Source organism: Hypomesus transpacificus, chromosome 20 (assembly GCF_021917145.1).
Source record: "Hypomesus transpacificus isolate Combined female chromosome 20, fHypTra1, whole genome shotgun sequence".
NCBI classification, from domain to species: domain Eukaryota; kingdom Metazoa; phylum Chordata; class Actinopteri; order Osmeriformes; family Osmeridae; genus Hypomesus; species Hypomesus transpacificus.
This window is the reverse complement of record NC_061079.1, coordinates 2,977,964-3,000,111: the sequence shown is the minus strand read 5'-3', so window position 1 is coordinate 3,000,111 and position 22,148 is coordinate 2,977,964. Positions and strand designations below refer to the sequence as shown.

Here is a 22,148-nt window from a genome sequence, read left to right as displayed (position 1 = left end):
CTCTAGAATTTGTATGCTCTTTAAATGTCAGGCAAGGGTTACACTCCAACGTTGGCCCTATATGCATAATCTTGTAACAGACTCCCCCATAGGCAAAACCTGCTTCTCTAATATTGGTAGAAATAATAATACATCTATTCAAACTTTGTTTCAGAGAAATATAAGTACGGTGTTTTATGTTATTCCATACTGGAATCGTTTTGTCAATGATATTGTTTGGAAGAATGTCTGGCTTTTACCTCATTTATATTTTGTCACAAACAAAGTGAAGGACATTTCATTTAAACTCATCCATAAATCTTATCCAGCAAAAAGCTATATCAAGAAAAGATTTAAGAAACATAAAAAATATTGAGAAAGAGACATTGATGTTGTTTGCCGTTTTTGTAATGAATGTGAAGAAACGGTTGTGCATTTATTCTGGCATTGTCCAATTGTAAAATAATTTTGGCAAAATCTTTGTAAGTTTGTTACAGAAAATATTAAGGTTGGTTTTGTTTGTTTTGGAAGGATGTACTGTTTGGGCTATCAGGTTCCAGGAATAACATCTGTGTATATATAATTAATTTTATTATCATTATTATGGCCAAATATCATATTCATATATGCAAATTAATGGGAATATGCTTGCTATATTGCTTTGAATGGAGAGCTCAGACAGCATATTTTTTCCCCCAAAGAAATTCTCTTCAATAAATGCAAGCAATTAAAACATTAACAATCTGTACTACTCTAAGTATATTTATATATACTTTTATATCCCCTAGCGTTAATTTTGGTTAATAAATGTTTTATTGACACGTTTACTCTCAATGTATTTTTTATTTATTTACTTTGTGTATCTTGTAAACTCAATTGTATTTGACATTGTTGAAATTGCTAATACATTTCAAAAAAAAAAAAAAAAAAAATATCTAGTCGCACGATGATGAGAGAGGTGTGTGTTGTTCCTGCCCGGCGCGGGATTGCTGCGTCACATTCTTACTATAGACGCGGTAAGTTTACAAACTTTCACTTCTGAACAACAAAAAATAACGTCATTAGTTTGCCTTGTGTGCGTGTATTGATGATATAGGGAGAAATTGGTTTAAGAGATATATAAACCAATATGTCTACGAGAATTGTGTAGTGAAACACAAAACTGACACTTGCATCCCGTAACTTCAGCTAACCTAGCTAGCTACAGTACTACTAACACATCTAGTTTACACGTTCACGTAACGGTACAATTCAGCAGTCACTAGCTACTAGCCTACTAGCACGTCGTTTGAAGGCAAGCTGGCTAATAATGTGCCTGTATCGGGCTGTTTTGCTATGGCTTGGGTTTTGATGTACTGTATGGTTTGTATTAAGCAGCTGTTTTGTTTCGTGCCAGCTGTCGCTAGCTAAATCTCGCTAAATGCAGCGAGATGTCCAAGATAGAGAAGATGAGTATTTTGGGGGTGCGGAGCTTCGGAGTGGAAGATAAAGATAAGCAGATCATCATCTTCTTCAGTCCTCTGACTGTGTTGGTCGGACCCAACGGGGCTGGGAAGACGGTAGGAGCGGCTGTGTCAGACCAGGGCATGTCTGTAATCACGTCTTGACGCTATTGTAGCATGCTGAGAGTTGTAGTTCATGTGTTTGCTTGATGATGACCTAGGACTGTGTTCATTCATCTCTCCCCATCCTTCCTTGCTCTTTCCCTTTTTCTTCACCCTCATCCTCCCCTCTTTCTTCCTCCACCCTCATCCTCCCCTCTCTCTTCCTCATCTCTCATCCTCCCCTTTCTTCCTCAACCCTCATCCTCCCCTTTCTCCCTCAACTCTCATCCTCCCCTCTTTCTTCCTCCACCCTCATCCTCCCCTCTCTCTTCCTCGACTCTCATCCTCCCCTCTCTCTTCCTCCAACCTCCATCCTCTCTCTCAGACCATTATAGAGTGTTTGAGGTACATCACCACAGGAGACTTCCCTCCAGGAAGTAAGGGATCCACGTTTGTACACGACCCAAAGGTGAGACACACACACATACAGTACACACACTTACAGTACACACACATACACTAGGGATACATACATATACATATTTGTATACATATGTGCACATATAATACACATTCAAACACTCGATGCATTGCCAACGATCTGATACATGTGAAACAACTGCTAATGCGATACAATATGATTTACCCCATTGCTATGGTGTGCGATTCAACACAATTGGCCATGTCAAAGCATGGCCTTGACAGAGCACACTTGAGAAACAGTTCAGAAAGGAAGAATCTTCCTAATCAAAATGATTGCTAAATAGAATATGTGGTCACACCAACCTGTTGATTGGGTCTTTGTGTGTGTGTATATACATGTCTACGTGCATGCGTGTGCCTGCGTAACGTGCATGTGCGTGTGTCTGCCAGGATGCCAACGAGACGGACGTGCGAGCCCAGATCAGGCTGCAATTCAGCGATGTGAACGGGGACAAGGTGGCGGTGCAGAGGTCCATGCTCAGCACACAGAAGGGCAAAAAGAGCGAGCCAGCGTTTAAAACCCTGGAGGGAGTCATCACCAGAATCAAGTACGGCACCCTAGCATGCACTCTCACCCCTCCTTTGCTCTCCCCTCCTCTTCCACCTTCCCTCCCCTTTCCTCTTCCACCTCAGCCTCTCCTCCCTCCCCCGTCCACTCCTTTCGTCTTCCTTCTCTCTTCACCTGTCCGCTCCGCTCTCTGTCATCATCACCAGGACCAAGACTACCTCTCTGTGTCTCTCTCTCTCTCTCTCTCTCTCTCTCTCTCTCTCTCTCTCTCTCTCTCTCTCTCTCTCTCTCTCTCTCTCTCTCTCTCTCTCTCTCCCCCCCCCCTTTCTCTCTCTCTCTCTGTCTCTCCCCCTTCCTCTCTCTCTCTCTCTCTCTCTCTCTCTCTCTCTCTCTCTCTCTCTCTCTCTCTCTCTCTCTCTCTCTCTCTCTCTCTCACACACACACACTCTCTTTCTCTGTCCTATCTGTTTCATTCTCTCTTAACAGTAGATGTGATAACCCCCTCCCCCCCAGGCACGGTGAGAAGGTGAGCCTGAGCTCCAAGTGTGCAGAGCTGGACCGTGAGATGGTGGCGGCGCTGGGCGTGTCCAAGGCCGTGCTCAATCACGTCATCTTCTGCCACCAGGAGGATTCCAACTGGCCGCTCAGCGAGGGCAAGCCCCTCAAGCAGAAGTTCGATGACATCTTCTCGGCCACCAGGTAGCTCCACGGATAGGCGTTGCAGGATGGCTTAACTCAAGCGATCCATTTGGAGTGGATCCCCCCCCCCCCCATATACTGTTTTTGACCCCCTCATCACCTCCCCCCCCCAGGTACATCAAGGCCTTGGAGCACCTGCACCAGCTGCGTCGGACGCAGGCCTCACAGGTGAAGGAGTGCCAGCTGGAGCTGCCCTTCCTCAAGCAGAACAGGGACAAGGCCCAGGAGATCAGGGACCTGCTGGGGGCCAAGGAGGCCCAGCTGGTCGCCTCCAAGGACAGCGTCCGCCAGATAGACGGCCAGATAGAGCCCCTGGAGGTGGGACACACTCCCCCCACACACACACACACACACACCCTCACGCCCCATCGGTCGATGGTTAACTGGTTGGATGAACGGATCGGTCGGTTGGTTGTGGATGAGTTGAATGTCTGAAAATGTGTGAGTGCGTGTGTGATGTTTGTGCTGAGTTGCGTGTGTGTTTCTTATTGCGTTGTGTTGCAGTGTGTGTTCCTAAATGAACTGTGTTGCGTGTGTGCGTTTGTTCCTAAATGCACTATGTGGCAGGTGCATGTGTGTGTGTTCCTAAACCAGTGTTGCACGAGCATGTATGTGTTTCTGTGTTCCTAAATGCGCTTGTGTTCCAGATGTGTGTGTGTGTGTTCCAGATGTGTGTGTGTGTGTGTTCCTAACTACAGTGTGTTGCAGGTGCGTCTGGGGGACATTGAAGAGAACCTGGGGAAGGTGATGAAGCTGGACAATGACATCAAGGCCCTGGACAGCAGGAGGAAACAGATGGAGGAGGACAACCAGGAGCTGGAGGAGAAGATGGAGCAGGTGGGTCTAATGTGTACAGCTGAACCTGTGGGTGTTTTGTCTGATATGTCATATGATGTTTGTGTCTTACCGATGTGTGTGTGTGTGTGTTAGTATAGAATGTTATGTGTATGTGGCTGGTGTTTGACATTTGTGTGTGTGTGTAGTGTTTATTTGTGTTCATGATGTGTGTGTGTGTGTGTATTAGTGTACATGATATGTGTGTATATTGCATGTCTTAGTGTATATGATTTTAGTGTACATGCCGTGTATATCTTAGTGTATATAACATGGGGTGTGTGTTACAGTATATGACGTGTGTATGTTTGTGTTAGAGTATACTAGTGCCCTTGATGCAGTTGGTGATTAAGACATCAGTGAAACACACACACAGTTTCCTGAAATTATAGATAGGGCACAGTGCCTGTGATGATTTCGGTGACACACATATTTCTGGAATTCTAGATAGATCGTGCAGTGCCCGTGATGCAGCTGGTGATGACTTTCTTTTTAGTGGCTTTGGTACCTATATTTCTCAGATCACAACTGCCTCAAGAAAACGACCAAGGAGGCTAAAGTGGTAGGAATAGTGCCCATGTCTGTGATGCAGCTGGTGATTATAATGTTGTAGCACATTTACAATGTGCAGGCAGTTTGGACATCAGTCAACACATGTAACAAAAATTTACTGAAAATTGTCGCTTTTTATTGTCGTTCTGTTGTCTAGCCAGACTAGCCAGCATTTTATCCATAGAGAAAAACCCTGAGAGAAAAGCAGCTGATTCGTATGCCAGCAGTCAGCACTGCTAACCTGGCTTTATCAGTTAAAACAGTAGGCTATAGGGTACCCCGAAACATATTTGTGAATAGCCAATTGAAAGTTTGTCCAGCAAATAATGATGCCTAAAGCAATTAAAATAAAATCTAGTCTTTGTAGGCTAAACCGTGACTGTGTAGTCCAGAGCCACAGAAAAATATTTTGACACATTAACAATTGTAGCTAATAACCTTCCAGCTACACCTACTGCAAAAAACCATCCACTTTAAATACAGTATTTGTTAGTTAGCTAGCCAGTATTTCATCAGTAAAATTGTCTTGGGTTTTCTGTATCGCACTGACATAAATAATACTGATCAAGTCTTATGCCTGTTTTTGGCTTGCTATATCAATATTGTTTTGGCTCACAAGAGCTAGCTTAGTGCAGCTCAGGGGGGGAGGAAAGTAATTAATTTGTTAATAATTAGTTACACGGAACATGACAGAATGTTTATTTGATTCACAGCCGCTACATAAAGTGTTTTGACCTCGACAACCCAACTGCATTTTACCGCAAACTTGTGACTAGTTAACTTTCTAAAGAAGGTGCAATCGCTTGTTTGCTAAGGGTTTGTCGGGACTTCAACATTAACACACTGACAACATTGTATTCAGAATATATATATATATATATATATATGTTTTTTTTTATAGCGCTTTTTAATGTGTGATTGTGTAAAGGTGTTCACGAGAAACCAACCCTTTGTGAACTTGTGAATTTCGCCAGCCGTCTTCTCCGCACCAAATAGGCCGAGCCTCCACGCTTCCAGGGATGATCTCGTTCTCATGGAGACAGACGCAGTGTGCACGGAGGGGAGGGGCTGTGTGTGTGTATTTGAGAAAGACACGTGACTGACAGAGCGAAAATGATAGCGTAATGAAACGCAATATGTGGCGGCCGGTGTTGATTCTGTGGCGCACCGCCACAAATTAGTCTATGTGTGGGAAACACTGGTATTTGTATATCACGTGTTCATGTAAGACGTGTGTGTATTTGACGTGTGCGTACCCCATGTGTGTTTGTTGCCGCAGGTGTTCCAGGGCTCGGACGTGGAGCTCCAGGAGATGTACCAGAACCACCAGCGCACGGTGAGGGAGAAGGAGAGGAGGCTGGGGGACTGCCAGAGGGAGCTGGAGAGAGCCGGCCGCGAGTGTCAGAGACTCAACACCATCAAGTCGGACCTGCTGGTGGAGCAAGGTGGGGGACACTGGGTCGGCAGGAGGAGCCAACGGAGGGCCACATGTTCCATTATTTCGCACATGCTGTGGGGGTGGGGGTAGGACCTCTTGATCTGCAGTCGTATGCTCTACCACTGAGATATACCGTCCTCTAGCTGGTAGGGCTAGGTAGGTAGGGCCTGGTAGGCTTGACTAGGTGGGAGTTGGTAAGATTGGATAGGTAGGTGCTGGTAGGACTGACTGGGTAGGTGCTGGTAGGTTTGTTTAGGTAGGATTGTGAACTATGACCTCTCGTTGTCAGGTGGTCTCCAGCTGGAGTCAGATCGCCACCAGCAGACCCTGAAGAGCCGTGATGCTCAGGTGAGATGGACAGTGCTGTCATACTCTAACAAACACTCGGTTACACACATGCAGCCCTCACTCATATATATACACACAAACAGGAGTTACACACACACATACATACACCAGGCAAACACTGAAATTGCTGGTGTCTCAAACCCAGCATGTAACTCTGTGTGTGTGAATGTGTCTGTGTATGTATGTGTATGTGTTTCTCCCAGGTGCGTTCCTTGGCATCATTCCTGGACATGGAGGGTTACGACCGCGCCCCCTTCAGCCAGCACCAGCTGCAAAGCTTCCAGCGCCAGGTCAAAGAGAGGCTGAGCCAGGAAACAGACGCAGCCAATCAGATCATGGTAAGAAGTCTGGCCTGTCCAATAGCGTGGCAGGGACATTCACAAATACAGAAAACCAAAAAATACACATTCAATACATTATACATGTAAAAAAACAATCTTGGTAGTCTAAGACCTTTGCTCAGTACTCTGTATAATATATATGTGTGTGTACATGTATGTATGTATAATGTTTGTATGTGTGCTCCCCCCCCCCCCCCCCCCAGAGGGACCTGCAGGAGAGGGAGCAGCAGAAGCAGCGCAGCATGGACGAGCTGCGGGACAAGAAGACGGGTCTGGAGAGCAGCGTGGAGCTGAAGACGGGCCTGCTGGAGAAGAGGCAGGAGGAGCTGAGCAACGTGGCCCAGGAGCTGAACGCCCTGCAGGGATCCTCCAGCAGACTGCAGGAGCTGGAGCTGGAGCTGGGGAAGGCGGTGAGGGAGGGAGGGAGGGGGGGGGGGGGGGGGGGGGGGGGGGGAGGGAGGCTAGAGGTTGTATGAGGGGGATGGAAGAAGGGGTTGGAGGGGTCAGCTAATCTAGACTACAGCAGCTGGAAATGGAGCTAGCCAAGGCAAAGAGGGAGAGACAGATGCAGAAGGGAAGATGAGGATGGAGGGAGGGAGGGAAAAAGGGAAGCTGGAGATGGAAATGAACAAGGCACTTTCTCCCTCCCTTTCTCTCCCCCTCCCTCTCTCTTATCCCCTCCTTCACTCCCTCTCTTCCCCCTCCCTCCTTCCTATCTCCATCCAGGAGCGAGAGCTCCAGAGTGTGGTGCAGAGCTCCAGTGTGGAGGCTCTGAAGGCGGAGGTGGTGGAGCTGCAGAAGGAGAAGGCAGACCTGGACCAGACCCAGCGCCGGCTGGACCAGGAGATGGAGACCCTGACCACACACACCAGTGCCCGCACGGAAGTGGACATGCTCCGCAAGCAAAAGGTGGGCCCCCCCTCACACCTAGGGCCAGTGGCTGTCTTGGACCACTACAGAACACAGCGACTACTTTCAGCAACTACTACTGAATACAGCAACTACTTTTAAGTACTAGTAAATACTGTCTAGTACTGGTAACTACTGTCAAGTACTAGAAAATACTGCAAACTACTGTCAAGTGCTAGGAAATACTGCAAACTACTGTCAAGTAGTAGGACATACTGCAAACTACTGTCAAGTACTAGGAAATACTGTCAAATACTGGTAAATACTGTCAAGTACTAGGAAATACTGCAAACTACTGTCAAGTACTAGGAAATACTGCAAACTACTGTCAAGTACTTGGAAATACTGCAAACTACTGTCAAGTACTAGGAAATACTTCAAACTACTGTCAAGTACTGCTAAGTACTGTGAACTTCTGGGGTGCTCAAAAGTGCCATGTGCGACCTCCACCCCAGAAACACCAGTCCCATACCCTACAGGTTTGCCTGATTTGCCCCCCCCCTGTGCCCCTCTCCCCTGCAGGCGGAGAAGGAGGAGCTGGTGAGGAAGATCAAGGCCAGGCACCAGGAGGCGCTGGTGACTCTAATGGGACACTTCCCCAACAAGAAGGAGCTGGAGGACTGGATCCACGCCCACGGCCGCCAGATCCACTCCACCAGAGACAAGCTGGCCTCGCTCAAGTATGACAGCACCCACAGGAGGCTGTCCAGCCAGGCAGCAAGTCAGTCAGGCAGTCCACCAGCTCGTCAGGCAGCCAACCAGTCTACCTGTTAGCCAGCCAGCTAGTCAGCCAGTCTATCAGTCAGTCAGCCAGCCAGTTTAGTGAATCTATCCGTCTTACCATTCATTATTTTGGAGCAATTGGCCAAGCCATTAAGTACCTGTGGTGTGTCTCTGTGTGCATGTGTCTTTATGTATGTATGTGGGTGTGTGTGTGTGTGTGGGGGGGGGGGGGGGGGGGGGGGGGGGGATTTGTGTGTGTGTGCATGCGTGCAGTAAGGAGTTGGCGTCGGGGGAGCAGAAACAGGACCCACAGCGCTGCCGAGCTGAGGAGTAAGGAGCAGCAGCTGGCCAGCTGTGAGGAGCAGCTATCTGCCATGTGCAGCAGCCAGGGTCTGGAGCAAGATCTGGTCAGGCTAAAGGACGACCTGGACAAGACCTCCAAACAGAGGGGTGTGTGGGGGGGAGGATCTGTGTGTGGGTGTGCATCCATTGGCAGTGGTCACAGTAGTGTGTTTGCGTAGCGACCCGACGTGTGTGTGTGTACCCATGTTTTTTTGGGGCCATGCCGTCGGGTGTGTTTGTAACACGTTAACGTGCGTGTTACGTGTGCGCCTCCGTGTCACACGTTGACGTGCGCGCGTAACACGTTGGCAGGTGTGTTAACCCGCTCACGGGCTTTTCTGCGTGTCACAGCCATGTTGGCAGGGGCCACTGCGGTGTACAGCCAGTTCATCAGCCAGCTGACGGAGGAGGGCGAGCCGTGCTGCCCCGTGTGCCAGCGCACCTTCCCCTCGGAGGGGGAGCTGCAGGAGGTGGTGGGGGACATGCAGGCCAAGCTGCGCCTCGTCCCGGACAAGCTGAAGAGTGCCGAGCAGGACCTCCGCAAGAAGGAGAGGAAGAGGGACGACATCATGGCGCTCAAACCTGTCAGGTCAGAGTCGGGGTGGGGGTGGGGGGGTGTGGGGTGACCCTGGCTCCTTAGATCCTGGTTTCTACTCCTTAGTGCCTTAGGTACTGGTTCCTACTCCCTAGTTTCCTAGGTCCTTGTTCCGAGTCTCTTGGTTCCGACATCCTGTTTCCTATACCCTAGCACTCGGCTGGATGAAAGGCTGTGTGTAGTTCCAGTTTTCTGCCACCGGGGGGAAACAGATGCCCATATCTGTATCTGAACAGGAGCTATCTCTCTGCTGTTACTCAACTCATCCGTTTATACCTTCAACAGACACGTTTGATAAATGGACTGCATTTATATGGCGCTTTTCTACCTTAGCGGCACTCAAAGCGCTTTACGTTCTTTGCCTCTCATGTACCCATTCACACGGCGGCGGAGCCGCCATGCAAGGCACTAGCCTGCCCATCGGGAGCAACTTGGGGTTCAGTGTCAGAACACTTCAGCACATGACCTGGAGGAGTCTGGGATCGAATCTCCAATCCTACGATAACCGACGACCCTCTCTACCTCCTAAACATCAGCCGCCCAACCCCCGTTTGATGTTTCAGCGTTCAGATGTGCAGTGTACAACCCAGGTTTTAACTCCCTCTCCCTGCCCCCACCCCCACTTTCTCCTACCTCTCTCTGCCTTTTCCCCTCCCGCACCCCATCCCTCCCTGCCCCCCCCCCCCCCCCCACCCCCCCCCCCCCCCCCCCCCCCTTCTCTCCCCATCCCCCTCCATCTTTACTCTCCTCCCTTTCTCCCTCCCTGGCCCCACCCCCACGTCCTCCTCCCTCTGCCCACCCCCCTCCCCTCCTTCTATCCTCCCTCTCTCCATCTCCAAACACTCCCCCTGCCCCCACTCCAGACAGTCCCTGGTGTCCCTGCAGGAGCGGGAGCTCCCGGAGCTGCGCGGCCGGCTGCAGGCGCTGGGCCGGGAGCTGGAGAGGCTGCGGGTGGAAGCGGAAGAGCAGGAGGAGAGCCTCTCCTCTCTATGCTCCGAGGAGGACAGCGCCAAGGCTTGCCTGCAGGATGTCTCCTTGATGGACCGCTACCTGGTACTGACACACACACACAGAAAACTTCATGCCCAGGCCGGACTAGAGATCTTTCCTTCTCTAGTAACCCTTCTATATCTCTTTTCTGACTGTGTGTGTGTGTTTGCATGTCTGTGTGTCTACCTCCAGCTGGAGCTGAGGGAGGTAGAGAGGAGGCTGGCGCAGCAGAGTGCTAAGTTGCAGGGAGTGGACCTGAGCAGAACCATGCAGCAGGTCAACCTGGAGAAACAGGACACACAGCACCGCCTAGACACCAGTACGACACTTTCTCACTAACACACACACACCACTGCCTGGACACCTGTATGACACTCTTTAACACCCTTGTGTGTCCATCCCTGCGTGTGCGTGTATGTGTGTCCGTCCAGTTAGCAGCCGTATCGAGTTGAAGAGGAAGCAGATCTCTGACCAGCAGGAGCAGATTCAGAGCTTGAAGAGCAGCGTGAACGAGACACGGGCCCAGAAGCTGCTGCTCTCCGCTCACATGCAGAAGCGACGCCAGCTGGAGGAGGCCAGCGTGGAGCACACTACTGAGATCCAGGCTCTCCAGAGAGAGATAAAGGTTAATACACTACCAAGATACCACCAGATACAGACTCTAGAGAGAGCTACAGGTTAGCACACTACTGAGATCCAGGCTCTCCAGAGAGAGATAAAGGTTAATACTCTACCAAGATAACACCAGATACAGACTCTCTAGAGAGAGCTACAGGTTAGCACACTACTGAGATCCAGGCTCTCCAGAGAGAGATAAAGGTTAATACACTACCAAGATACCACCAGATACAGACTCTAGAGAGAGCTACAGGTTAGCACACTACTGAGATCCAGGCTCTCCAGAGAGAGATAAAGGTTAATACTCTACCAAGATAACACCAGATACAGACTCTCTAGAGAGAGCTACAGGTTAGCACACTACTGAGATCCAGGCTCTCCAGAGAGAGATAAAGGTTAATACACTACCAAGATACCACCAGATACAGACTCTAGAGAGAGCTACAGGTTAGCACACTACTGAGATCCAGGCTCTCCAGAGAGAGATAAAGGTTAATACACTACCAAGATACCACCAGATACAGACTCTAGAGAGAGCTACAGGTTATCACACTGCTGAGATCCAGGCTCTCCAGAGAGAGATAAAGGTTAATACACTACCAAGATAACACCAGATACAGACTCTCTAGAGAGAGCTACAGGTTAGCACACTACTGAGATCCAGGCTCTCCAGAGAGAGATAAAGGTTAATACACTACCAAGATACCACCAGATACAGACTCTAGAGAGAGCTACAGGTTATCACACTGCTGAGATCCAGGCTCTCCAGAGAGAGATAAAGGTTAATACACTACCAAGATAACACCAGATACAGACTCTCTAGAGAGAGCTACAGGTTAGCACACTGCTGAGATACAGGCTCTCCAGAGAGAGATACAAGTTAATACACTACCAAGATACCACCAGATACAGACTCTAGAGAGAGCAACAGGTTAGCACACTGCTGAGATACAGGTTGGTACACTATCGAGATTCATGCACTGCAGAGAGATATAGGTTAGGAAACGTGGAGGGTATTATTATTGTTAACGTATGTTTAATATGTGTGTGTGTGTGTAGGAGGCCAGGGAGCAATTGACTCCTTTAGCCTCAGCTCTGGAGAAACTGCAGCAGGAGAAACAGGATCTGGTGGAGAGGAGACGACAGAGACGAGAGCAGGACCAGGAGAAGGTACGCTGGCCTCTCTCACGCTCTCCCTTTCTCCCTCCCTGACCGTCTCTACGTCGATCTCTGTCCCTCTCCCTCTTTCCCCTTGTCCCTGCTGTCTGGTGTAACCCTGGTGTTCTCCCTGTCTGTCCCAGATCAACGGCATCAGAGAGAAAGTGAAGAACATCACTCTGCAGGAGAGAGATATCACCAGATACACACAGGAGGGGAAAGATAAATATAAAGAGGTTGTACCTACGTCCCTCGATCTCAACTCTCATCCTCGATCGAACATACAGTGCATCCGGAAAGTATTCACATCGCTTCCACATTGTTATACCAAAATGGATTCAATTCATTTTTTCCTCAATTTTACACACAATAACCCATAATGACTAAGTGAAAAAAGTTGTATATTTTTTATAGATTTGCACAAATTAAGAATGAAAATATAACATATACATAAGTATTCACTTAGCTTAAAGATCCCATGACATGCTGTTTTTGGATGCTTTTATATAGGCCTTAGTGGTCCCCTAATACTGTATCTGAAGTTTCTTTCCTGAAATTCAGCCTTGGTGCAGAATTACAGCCACTACGGGCAGTCCCACAATGAGCTTTCATCAGGACGTGCTGTTTCTGTGTCTGTAGCTTTAAATGCTATGAGAAAGAGGCGGGGCTAACTGCCATGCTTCTGTCGTTTGCAAGCCATGATATCTTGAGGGAAGACCAATATCGCGCTCGCACGGTCGTAGCGCATTTTCTGATTGGTGGGCCAAATTCTCTGTGCGGTAAAGCAGAGAATGGGGAGGTAACCTTCGCTCTAATGACGTCATAAAACCAGCATTTTCAAAACCGAGCGTTTCAGCTTTAATTTTCTCAAAGGCAGAGAAGAATACCCAGGGCTTGATTTACACCTATCAAAATTTCTAGCCACTGGGGGACCAAAGGCAGGCTAGGGGAAAGCATATTAATGTTAAATAACCTGTTAAGTGAAAATGTCATGTCATGGGACCTTTAATACTTAGTTGAAGCACCTTTGTCAGCAATTACAGCCCCAAGTCTTTTTGAGTATGAAGCTACAAGCTTGGCCCACAAATATTTGGCCAGTTTCTCCCATTTATCTTTGCAGGACCTCTCAAGCTCCCATCAGGTTGGATGGGGAGCGTCGGTGTACAGCCATTTTCAGATCTCTCCAGAGATACTCAATCGGGTTCAAGTCTGGGCTTTGGCTGGGCCACTCAAGGACATTCACAGAGCTGTCCAGAAGCCACTCCTTTATCATCGTGGCTGTGTGCTTAGGGTCGTAGTCCTGTTGGAAGATGATCCTTAGCCCCAGTCTGAGGTCCAGAGCGCTCTGGACTGCTCTGGAGTGCTTCATCAAGGATGTCTCTGTACATTTCTGCATTCATCTTTCCCTCAACCCAGATTAGTCTCCCAGCTATGTCGCTGAAAAACAACCCCACAGCATGACACTGCCACTGCCATGCTTCACTCTAGGGATGTTATTGGCCAGGTGATGAGTGGTGCCTAGTTTCCTCAAGACATGACGCTTGGCATTCAGGCCAACGAGTTCAATCTTTGTTTCATCAGACCAGAGAATTTTGTTTCTCATGGTCTGAGAGTCCTTTAGATGCCTTTTGGCAAATTCAAGGCAGGCTGTCATGTGCCTTTGTTTGGCTTCCGTCTGGCCACTCTACCACACAGGCCTGATTAGTGGAGTGCTGCGGAGATGGTTGCCCTTCTGGAAGTTTCTCCTCTCAGCAACGCTAATAATAATAATACATTTTATTGGTATTGCACTTTACATTAAAGCAATCTCAAGTGCTACAGAGCATATCATAATGCAAATGAAAAGAAATCAAAGAATAATAAAAAGGTCAAGGTCAATAAATAGTTAAAAGCAAAACCTATAAAATATATTTAGTCAAAAGCTTTTATTTTTTAAGATGTAAAAACATCCGTAGTAAAGGCGTGCACAAGCTTTTCTGCATCTGCCAGGGTGAAGATTTAAACACCCAGATTGGTGACAGAAGCAAAAAGCGATATGTTGGCTTCGGTTTTGTAAGGACCTAGACTGAAGGGCAGGGCTTTTACCATGAGGCCATACTCAACCTGACTTTCCATGTCAATAATGCCATCAGAACCTACAAATAAATGTTGTTTATAAAACAACAACATATTTGACACTTGCACATCAAAACATTTGTCACATAACCTTTATCAAATTGATGACTATTGTGGGACTAACGTCCAAGGACTTGACGTCACTCGATTCCTTCCATCTCTCAATACAGTAGCCATACCATGAACTGACCAGTTGGTGTCCCTATGTAGAAGCTGTATCAAACGCTTCGAAAAAGCGATACTTTTTTGACACAATTGTTTCAAATAGCTTGTTGCTTCGGAAAGCTTTGTTTCCCCCATCACTAGGTGACCGTGCGGCTAACTCTAGGAAGAGTCCTGGTGGTTCCAAACTTCTTCCATTTATGGATGATGGAGGCCACTGTGCTCATTGGGACCTTCAATGCTGCATACATTTACCTGTATCCTTCCCCAGATCTGTGCCTCCATACAATCCTGTCTCAGAGGTCTACAGACTTCATGGCTTGGTTTGTGCTCTGACATGCACTGTCAACTGTGGGACCTTATATAGACAAGTGTGTGCCATTCCAAATCATGTCCAATCAACAGAATTTACCAAAGGTGTTCTCTAATCAAGTTGTAGACACATCTCAAGTATGATCAGTGGAAACAGGATGCACCTGAGCTCAATTTTGAGTGTCATGGCAAAGGCTGTGAATACTTGTTTACATGTGATTTTTTTAAAGTTTATTATAGACTTAATAGATTAGCAAAAATTGCAACAAAATGTTATTCATGTTATCATTATGGGGAATTCTGTGTAGAATTTTGAGGGGATTAAAAACAAAAAAATAAATTTAAAATACGGCTGTAACGTGGAAAAAGTGAAGCACTGTGAATGCTTTCCGGATGTTCTGTAAATGGATATGAATTCACCCATCCATCAATTGGGCGTATTGGGGGTCAGTTGTGTGTGCTTGTTTGTGGTACAATGGTTTTATTGTAAAAGCTCCCGTTCTCCGTTCCTTGACTCATACAGTTAGAACTACACACTTCTATTGTCATGGTTTTCTGCTGTACTTTCTATGTATATGCACTGTTTGTATGTCACTTTTGGTAAAAGTGCCGTGTAGTAAATGACGGCAATTCAATGTAAATGTATTCAACGTTTTTGATCATGCACTGACTGATGTTGTTGTTGTTGTTGTTGCAGCAAAAAGAGACTGAGCTCCGGGAGACCAGTAGCAATCTGCATGAAGCAGAGAAGCAGAAAGACAAGATCAGCAAGGAGATGGGCAACATCAGACAGGACATTGACACACAGAGGGTAGCTAACTACCCCATCAGCATCGCTAAGTAGTTAGCTTGTCTAGCAACATCATAGTTTAGCTACCCTAGCATCAATACAATCTAGTTATCTTAGCATTATCACAGTCTTGCACCTTAGCACTAGTCTTAGTACCTTCACAATCCAGCAAGCCTAACACCATTGTAATCTAGCTAACTAGCCTAACGTCATCGCTATCTTGATAGCTAGCTTTGACCATTACTGTTTTGCAAACTAGCCAAACACCTTCATTATTTGTGAGCTTATGGTTGGGTGCGCTTGCATTGGCAGGTCCAGGAGCGGAGTCTGCAGGACAACCTGACCCTGCGGAAGCGCGTGGAGGAGCTGAAGGAGGTGACAGTGAAGCGGCAGACGCTGTTGCAGGAGATGGGCAACATGCAGGTCCTCAAGCTGCGCACGTGAGGATAACTACACCCAGGGATGCCCCCTGATTTTGCTGCACACACATACTCCATGACCTGGAAAATCCTGCACACGTTTTTCAATTCGTCTTCAAGTTCAGATGCTAAGGCATTCCACCCCTCCTCTTCCCCCCGTCCTCTCCTCCTATTTTACCTCCTCCCCTCCTACCCTTGTCCCTCTCACCTCCTACCCCACTCCTTTTCTCCCCCTCCTCCTCTCCTCTCTTCAACCTCCAGGGAGCGCCGGGAGTCGGAGCGCCGTGTGGAGGAGCTGAAGCGTAGCCGCAGCGTGGCTCTGGGGCGGCAGAAGGGCTTCGAAGAGGAGATCCTCCGTTTCCGGAAGGAGCTGCGAGAGGAGCAGTACGGCCAGGCCGACGAGCGCTACCGAGACAAGCTCATTGTCATGAGAACCACGGAGCTGGCCAACAAAGACCTGGGAGTGTACTACAAGGCCCTGGACCAGTGAGTGGGGGAGAGGACCGGAGGGGTGGATGGTGGGATGGAGGGAAGACAAGGGGTAGAGGGGGAAGCGAGGAGAAGTGGAGGAGTTTAGAAGAGAGGTCAGGGGAGGAGTTGGGAGGAGAGATCAGAGGAGGAGTTAGGAGAGGTTAGGGGAGGAGTTAGGAAAGGTCGCGGAGAAGTTAGGAGTAGATGAGGGGTTAGGAGAGGAGTTAAGAGGAGAGGAGACATTGAAGAGGAGTTAGGAGGAGAGGAGAGGTTAGGGGAACTTTTGACAGGACAGCAGCAGTAAAAACTACTGCTGAGTCAACTATCTGTGTGACATGCTTGGGTTTTACAGATACAGTTATGTCCATCAGACAAGAAATGGATTTCGCAGTACAAACTGATGGAGAGATAGGCCTTGGAGCTTTGCATAGAGAACATAGTGAAGGGGCGGCATGATAGAGATGACGTTAATGAGTAGGAGGAGGTAGAAGATTAGGAGGATGTGGAACTACATATAAGGTCACACCAAATGAGATGGGCGCCTGTATTAGGGAAAGGGGCGAAGCCTCCAGAGAAGAACAGTGTGATGCCTTATCAGCCAATCAGAGAGTTCAGAAATGACTCAGGCTCCAGTGATGGCGGTTAGCATTGCTGATCATCGTGAGAAAGGAAACCAGCTTCTGTCAACATTCTCAGTGTCATTTTCTAGGCTTCTGTGAAAGCTTGTGGTGATTTGTTTGAATGTACGTCTTATGACTGTGTTATTAGTGATGCAAGGGGGCTGTTTCTGTCCTGGGACTTGTGCAGGTCTGGGACTAGTGCAGGTCCTGGTGTGAGCATGTGGGGTGATAATATCTGCTGGCTGGTAGCTGCCTCACCAGCTCCTTGTAACTGCTGATACAGCTCTTCTAGGTACTCTGGCCTCAGATAAACATCTTCCTCTCTCTCTGTCTCTCTCTCTCTTTTCTCTGTCTCTCGCTCCCTTGCTCTGTCTCTCTCACTAGATAAAGAATTAGTGGAATTATCATGAATGCTGACTGAGGTCTTATCCCCTTAAGACCCAGCAATTCATTTATAGCCAGTTTAGGGGACGTTTTAGGGTAGTAACTTTGCAACCATACTGCCCTTTGTATTGTTAAATTGATTACCAAATCAGTTCAACTTTAATTTTGTACTGCTCTCGTCTGTCCTTTCTCGTCCACCTCTCTCCTCTTTTTCTCCTCCTCTTCCCTCATCTGTTCAGGTCTATAATGAAGTTCCACAGTATGAAGATGGATGAGATCAACAAGATCATCAGGGATCTCTGGAGGAGCACCTATAGGGGACAAGGTGATCTTGTTACAGCTCTAAAACAGATCCCTACTAAACCAGATCCTAATGGAATATGTGGACAGGTTTAACCCATACCTCCCTCCAGATATAGATTATGTAGATCAAGTTTAACCTTACCTCCTCTCTAGATATAGAGTATCTATATCAGGTTTAACCCCTCACCTCCTCCAGATATAGAGTATCTAAACCCCTCAAAAAAGGTTCGGAAACGTTATTTTGGTTGATTATTTCTCCCCATTAAATAATACCAATTGGTATAGTATTTTATATTGTTGGAAAGCCTGATTAGTCACCTTTACAATGAGGTACAACTTGTATGGATCGTGCATTCATGTAATGAGCAACACAACTAACCGTGTGGATAGCCCCAAAATTGTTATGCCAGAATCCCCTGCAATATTCCTATGTTATTAGTCACTCTCGTTTTGAGTTGCTCGGTGGATTGGATGACACTGTCAGTGACCTAAGTAGCGTGTGGAAGATCCATACGCAGCCACAACAGCTTGGCACCTCCTCCTCATGCTGGTCACCAGCCTGGTCACACACTGCTGTGGGATGGCATCCCATTCCTCAACCAGGATTTGTCGCAAGTCAGCCAACATGTTTGCGTTGGCACGTACAGCACGCCCAAGCAGATCCCACTTTAAGTTCAAAACGAAAGTGAAGTCCAACAGAAGAATATTGCAGGGGATTTTGGCCCAAAAAATTGGGCCGCTACCCACACGGTTAGCTGTGTTGCTCATTCCGCGAATGCACGATCCATACAAGTTGTACCTCGTTGTAAAGGTTATTGATGGGGGAGGAATAATCGACCGAAAAAAACGTTACCAAACTTTTTTTGAGGGGTTTGTATCAGGTTTAGCCCCTCCTCTCCAAATATAGAGTATCTATATCAGGTTTAACGCCTCACCTCCTCTCCAGATATAGAGTATGTGGAGATCAGGTCTGATGTGGACGACAACGCCGGGTCGAAGAGGAGAACCTACAACTACCGCGTTGTCATGGTGAAGGGTGACACCGCCCTGGACATGAGGGGGCGCTGCAGCGCCGGACAGAAGGTACGCACGCCTTTCCTGTTACAAATGCCTACTTCCTGTGGGTAACACAACTGTGTCTTCCTCTGATAGGAATGTTATATCTGAATGTTCAATTCCATCCTTGTGGATTTGTGTAGGTGCTGGCCTCCCTCATCATCCGCCTGGCCCTGGCTGAAACCTTCTGTCTGAACTGTGGTATTCTGGCTCTGGATGAGCCCACCACCAACTTGGACCGCGAGAACATTGAGTCCCTGGCCCACGCTCTCATAGAGTAAGTCGAATCTAACGCACCCTCACTCAGCGCTAGTAGTTTCTAACGTACCCTTACTTAGTCCCCAAAGTGGTTCAAATCGAATGCACCCTAACTCAAATCTCAAATGTAATACCCCCTGGGAACACATGCAGTAGGCCAACTCCCACTCATGGCAGGGGAGGGTGGCAGAATCGAATCCAATGCACCCCCAGCTACACACATTACTAAAGGGGTTAGGGTTCCTAAAGGCCCCACCCCCCACCCCCCATCCAGGATCGACACGGCAAATCAAAAACATCCCCCACCCCTGACGGTTAAAGTGTCCCTAAACTGTCATTCCTCTCTCTCTCTCTCCCCCCCCCCCCCCCCCCCCCCTCCAGGATCATCAAGTCCCGTTCCCGCCAGCGTAACTTCCAGTTGCTGATCATCACCCACGACGAGGACTTTGTGGAGCTCCTGGGACGCTCCAACTACGTGGAGCACTTCTACCGCATCAAGAAGACCCCGGAGCAGCACTCGGAGATCACCAAGTGCAGCGTGGCCTCGCTGTCCTCCTACCTGCACTGACACATGCACGCAGGCACACGCACGCAGGCAGACACACACAGACAGATGCTCCCACGTGCAGACACGCACACATAGATGGGCATAAATGCACACAAACAGACCAATAGACACGCATCACAAATGTACATACGCCTAATCATACACACTCTCCCATTAAGCTGAAATGTTTACTTTGAAAGTCCAGACTGTTTTCTGTTGGAACTAAAAGTCTGCTTTTCAACGCTGACGCTTCTGTCCTCTTCCTGGTTCCTGTTGTCTGTTAAGTTCATATCTGTACTGTAATTCTGTTTAAGTTTAAATCGGTACCCTAATTGTGATTTTGTATGCTTTTTGAAGTGTATGTGTGCGTGCGCATTTCGAGCGAGCAGTTGTTTGCTGCCTGATAATTCAGTCACTAACCACACACTGGTCCGGTCTTCAAAGAATTTTCACAAAACAAAATATCGTTTCTTCTACATCAACCACATCATCAAGATTATATCGACTGCTTATCCTCTCCAAATGTGGTTATTTACTGACGCTGCAGTAAAAATTATTAAGAGGTGGGGAGAACAATCACCGGCACGACATCCTGGGTGTTATGCATATAAACCCGCGTGTTGGTCTTCAGAGTTCAAACGTTCTCGTATCAGCCCAGACACTTGACTTCCCATCGCCACGACGACGCTCAGAGTCTCCAAACTCGCCCTGACATACCCCAGCGCTAGGATGAAAATACCTGCCCTTTTCCTTGTCCTCGTCACCGTGGAGTTGGCGGTGGCCCGGTCAGTGAAGTCGTTGCCTGAGGTCATCCACAGGATTGCCCTGGAAGAGCTGATCAAGGAGGCCAACGGCACGCTCGGCACAAACGAGGTAACGGTCCAAGGTCACTGAGGTGATTGTGGTCATTCACTGAATGACCGAAACATCTTAGCGCTCTTCTTGGCTCAGGGTCTGGCGTCCCTGGAGAGATCTCTGGGCTCTCTCTCTAACCCTGTCACCTGACTCAACCAGCTCATTAATATAATGACTTGATGGTGATCATCAGAGGTTCTAAGTTGGTTGTATTGTTGATCTGCAGGCATCTGTGGAAGGACAAGAAATAAGATGTGATTTGATTTTACCTAAACACACACGCTCATTTACAAAGACACCCACATACTCCCGTATTAACACAATGTACACAGTGTTATTGAAGATCCTCTGTTGTGTGTGTGACAGACAAAACTGGACAACTGGGTTTCTGACATCACACACCTGAACTGTGAGGTAACCACCCCACATTACTCTCCCCCCGTATTTCCTCTCTCCCCTCCTGTCTTCCTCTCCTTTTCTCTCTCCTCATTTCCCCTGATTTCCTCTCCTCCTTCTCTCATCTCTTCAACTCTCCTTTTCTCCTCTCTTTTCATCTCCCCTTATTAACTCTCTTGGTATAACTAGTCATCTAAATGGTGGGGATTGCACAAGTACGATTCGGTGCTTTCTCTAAACTCACACTGACTTCAGCTGTAGTAACTGAACCAGAGGGTTGCTTCCTGTGTTCAGCGAGAGTTCTTCAGCCAAGCCAGCACCTTCCTGCTCCACCTGGAAGGGGGAAAACTGTCGCGCCGGCTGAATTACATCCTCAACAACACGGTACCGAGATACGCACACATGCATACGACTGCACCAAACACACTCAGCACACACCTACACTTAACACACTCGGCACACTCACAATACACAACCTCTGAAACAAACACTTCTCCCCTCACATATTCCCTTCTCTCACACCCACACACTCTCATGCACTCTTTCCCTGACAAACAACTTTCTCAATCGATGGATTCATTGATATATGGTTAATTGATTCACAAAGGAGAAATGGGTGCATATGTGTGTATGTTACAGTGGAGTGTTGTGTGGCGTACGTTAGTGTCTGTTAGAACAGTCATGTGATGTGTGTTATGTGGTTTGTGTTATTTGTATGATGTGTGTTAGTTATGTTGTGTGTTAGTTATGAGATGTATGATGTGTGTTAGTTATGTGGCGTGTTAGTTATGAAATGTATGATGTGTGTGTTTTGTGGTGTGGTGTGTGTGTGTGTTCATGATATGGTGTGTTTGGTTATGAGATGCATGGTGTGTGTTGGTATGTGATGTCTGGTGTGTGTTTTGTGGTGTATTCTGGGTCTGACCCTGGCTCTTTCTTCTACAGAGCTATTTCACAGCAAAGCCTGAGAACTCGAAGAACCCCAGGAAGGTTCAAGGACATCAGGAGAACGTTCCAAAAGGACAGGGGAATGTTCCAGAACATCAGAAGAAGGTTCCAAAAGGACAGGGGAATGTTCCAGAACATCAGAGGAAGGTTCCAAAAGGACAGGTTAATGTTCCAGAACATCAGAAGAAGGTTACAAAAGGTCAAGGGAATGTTCCTGAACACCAGGGAAAGGTTCCAAAAGGTCAGGGAAAGGTTCCAGAACGTCAGAACTCAGGGAATGAGATAAGGCTGAGTGAGCTTCTGAATAAACTGGTGCTCTGTGGCCAGAAGGTTTTCTCCAGTAAAGTCAATTAGCATTGAAACACAAACTGGCAAACGCATACATTTACATTTATTCATTTAGCAGACGCTTTTATCCAAAGGGACTTCCAAGAGAGAGCTTTACAAAGTG

The 22,148-nt window shown here is 47.6% G+C and overlaps 2 protein-coding genes across 2 annotated transcripts; both read left to right on the top strand.

Moving 5' to 3' along the window:
* The first annotated feature begins 952 nt into the window (after positions 1-952).
* rad50 (RAD50 homolog, double strand break repair protein) lies at positions 953-20,371 on the top strand. Its single transcript, XM_047043038.1, is given in 28 exon segments — positions 953-995; positions 1,406-1,538; positions 1,909-1,992; positions 2,397-2,554; positions 3,028-3,213; positions 3,327-3,531; positions 3,922-4,050; positions 5,879-6,044; positions 6,327-6,385; positions 6,589-6,723; positions 6,930-7,136; positions 7,453-7,635; positions 8,158-8,315; positions 8,632-8,656; positions 8,658-8,808; positions 9,052-9,289; positions 10,159-10,348; positions 10,478-10,604; positions 10,717-10,910; positions 11,963-12,073; positions 12,205-12,297; positions 15,348-15,461; positions 15,753-15,880; positions 16,121-16,345; positions 17,574-17,659; positions 18,584-18,720; positions 18,837-18,970; positions 19,333-20,371. Coding segments are annotated over 27 exon segments (3,939 nt in total). The 5' UTR covers positions 953-995; positions 1,406-1,409; the 3' UTR covers positions 19,520-20,371.
* On the top strand, positions 20,228-22,148 carry LOC124482653. The gene is made up of 4 exons (XM_047043098.1): positions 20,228-20,371; positions 20,720-20,767; positions 21,044-21,133; positions 21,695-22,148. Exons 1-4 carry the CDS (start codon positions 20,228-20,230, stop codon positions 22,049-22,051), a joined length of 639 nt encoding a protein of 212 aa, XP_046899054.1. The 3' UTR covers positions 22,052-22,148.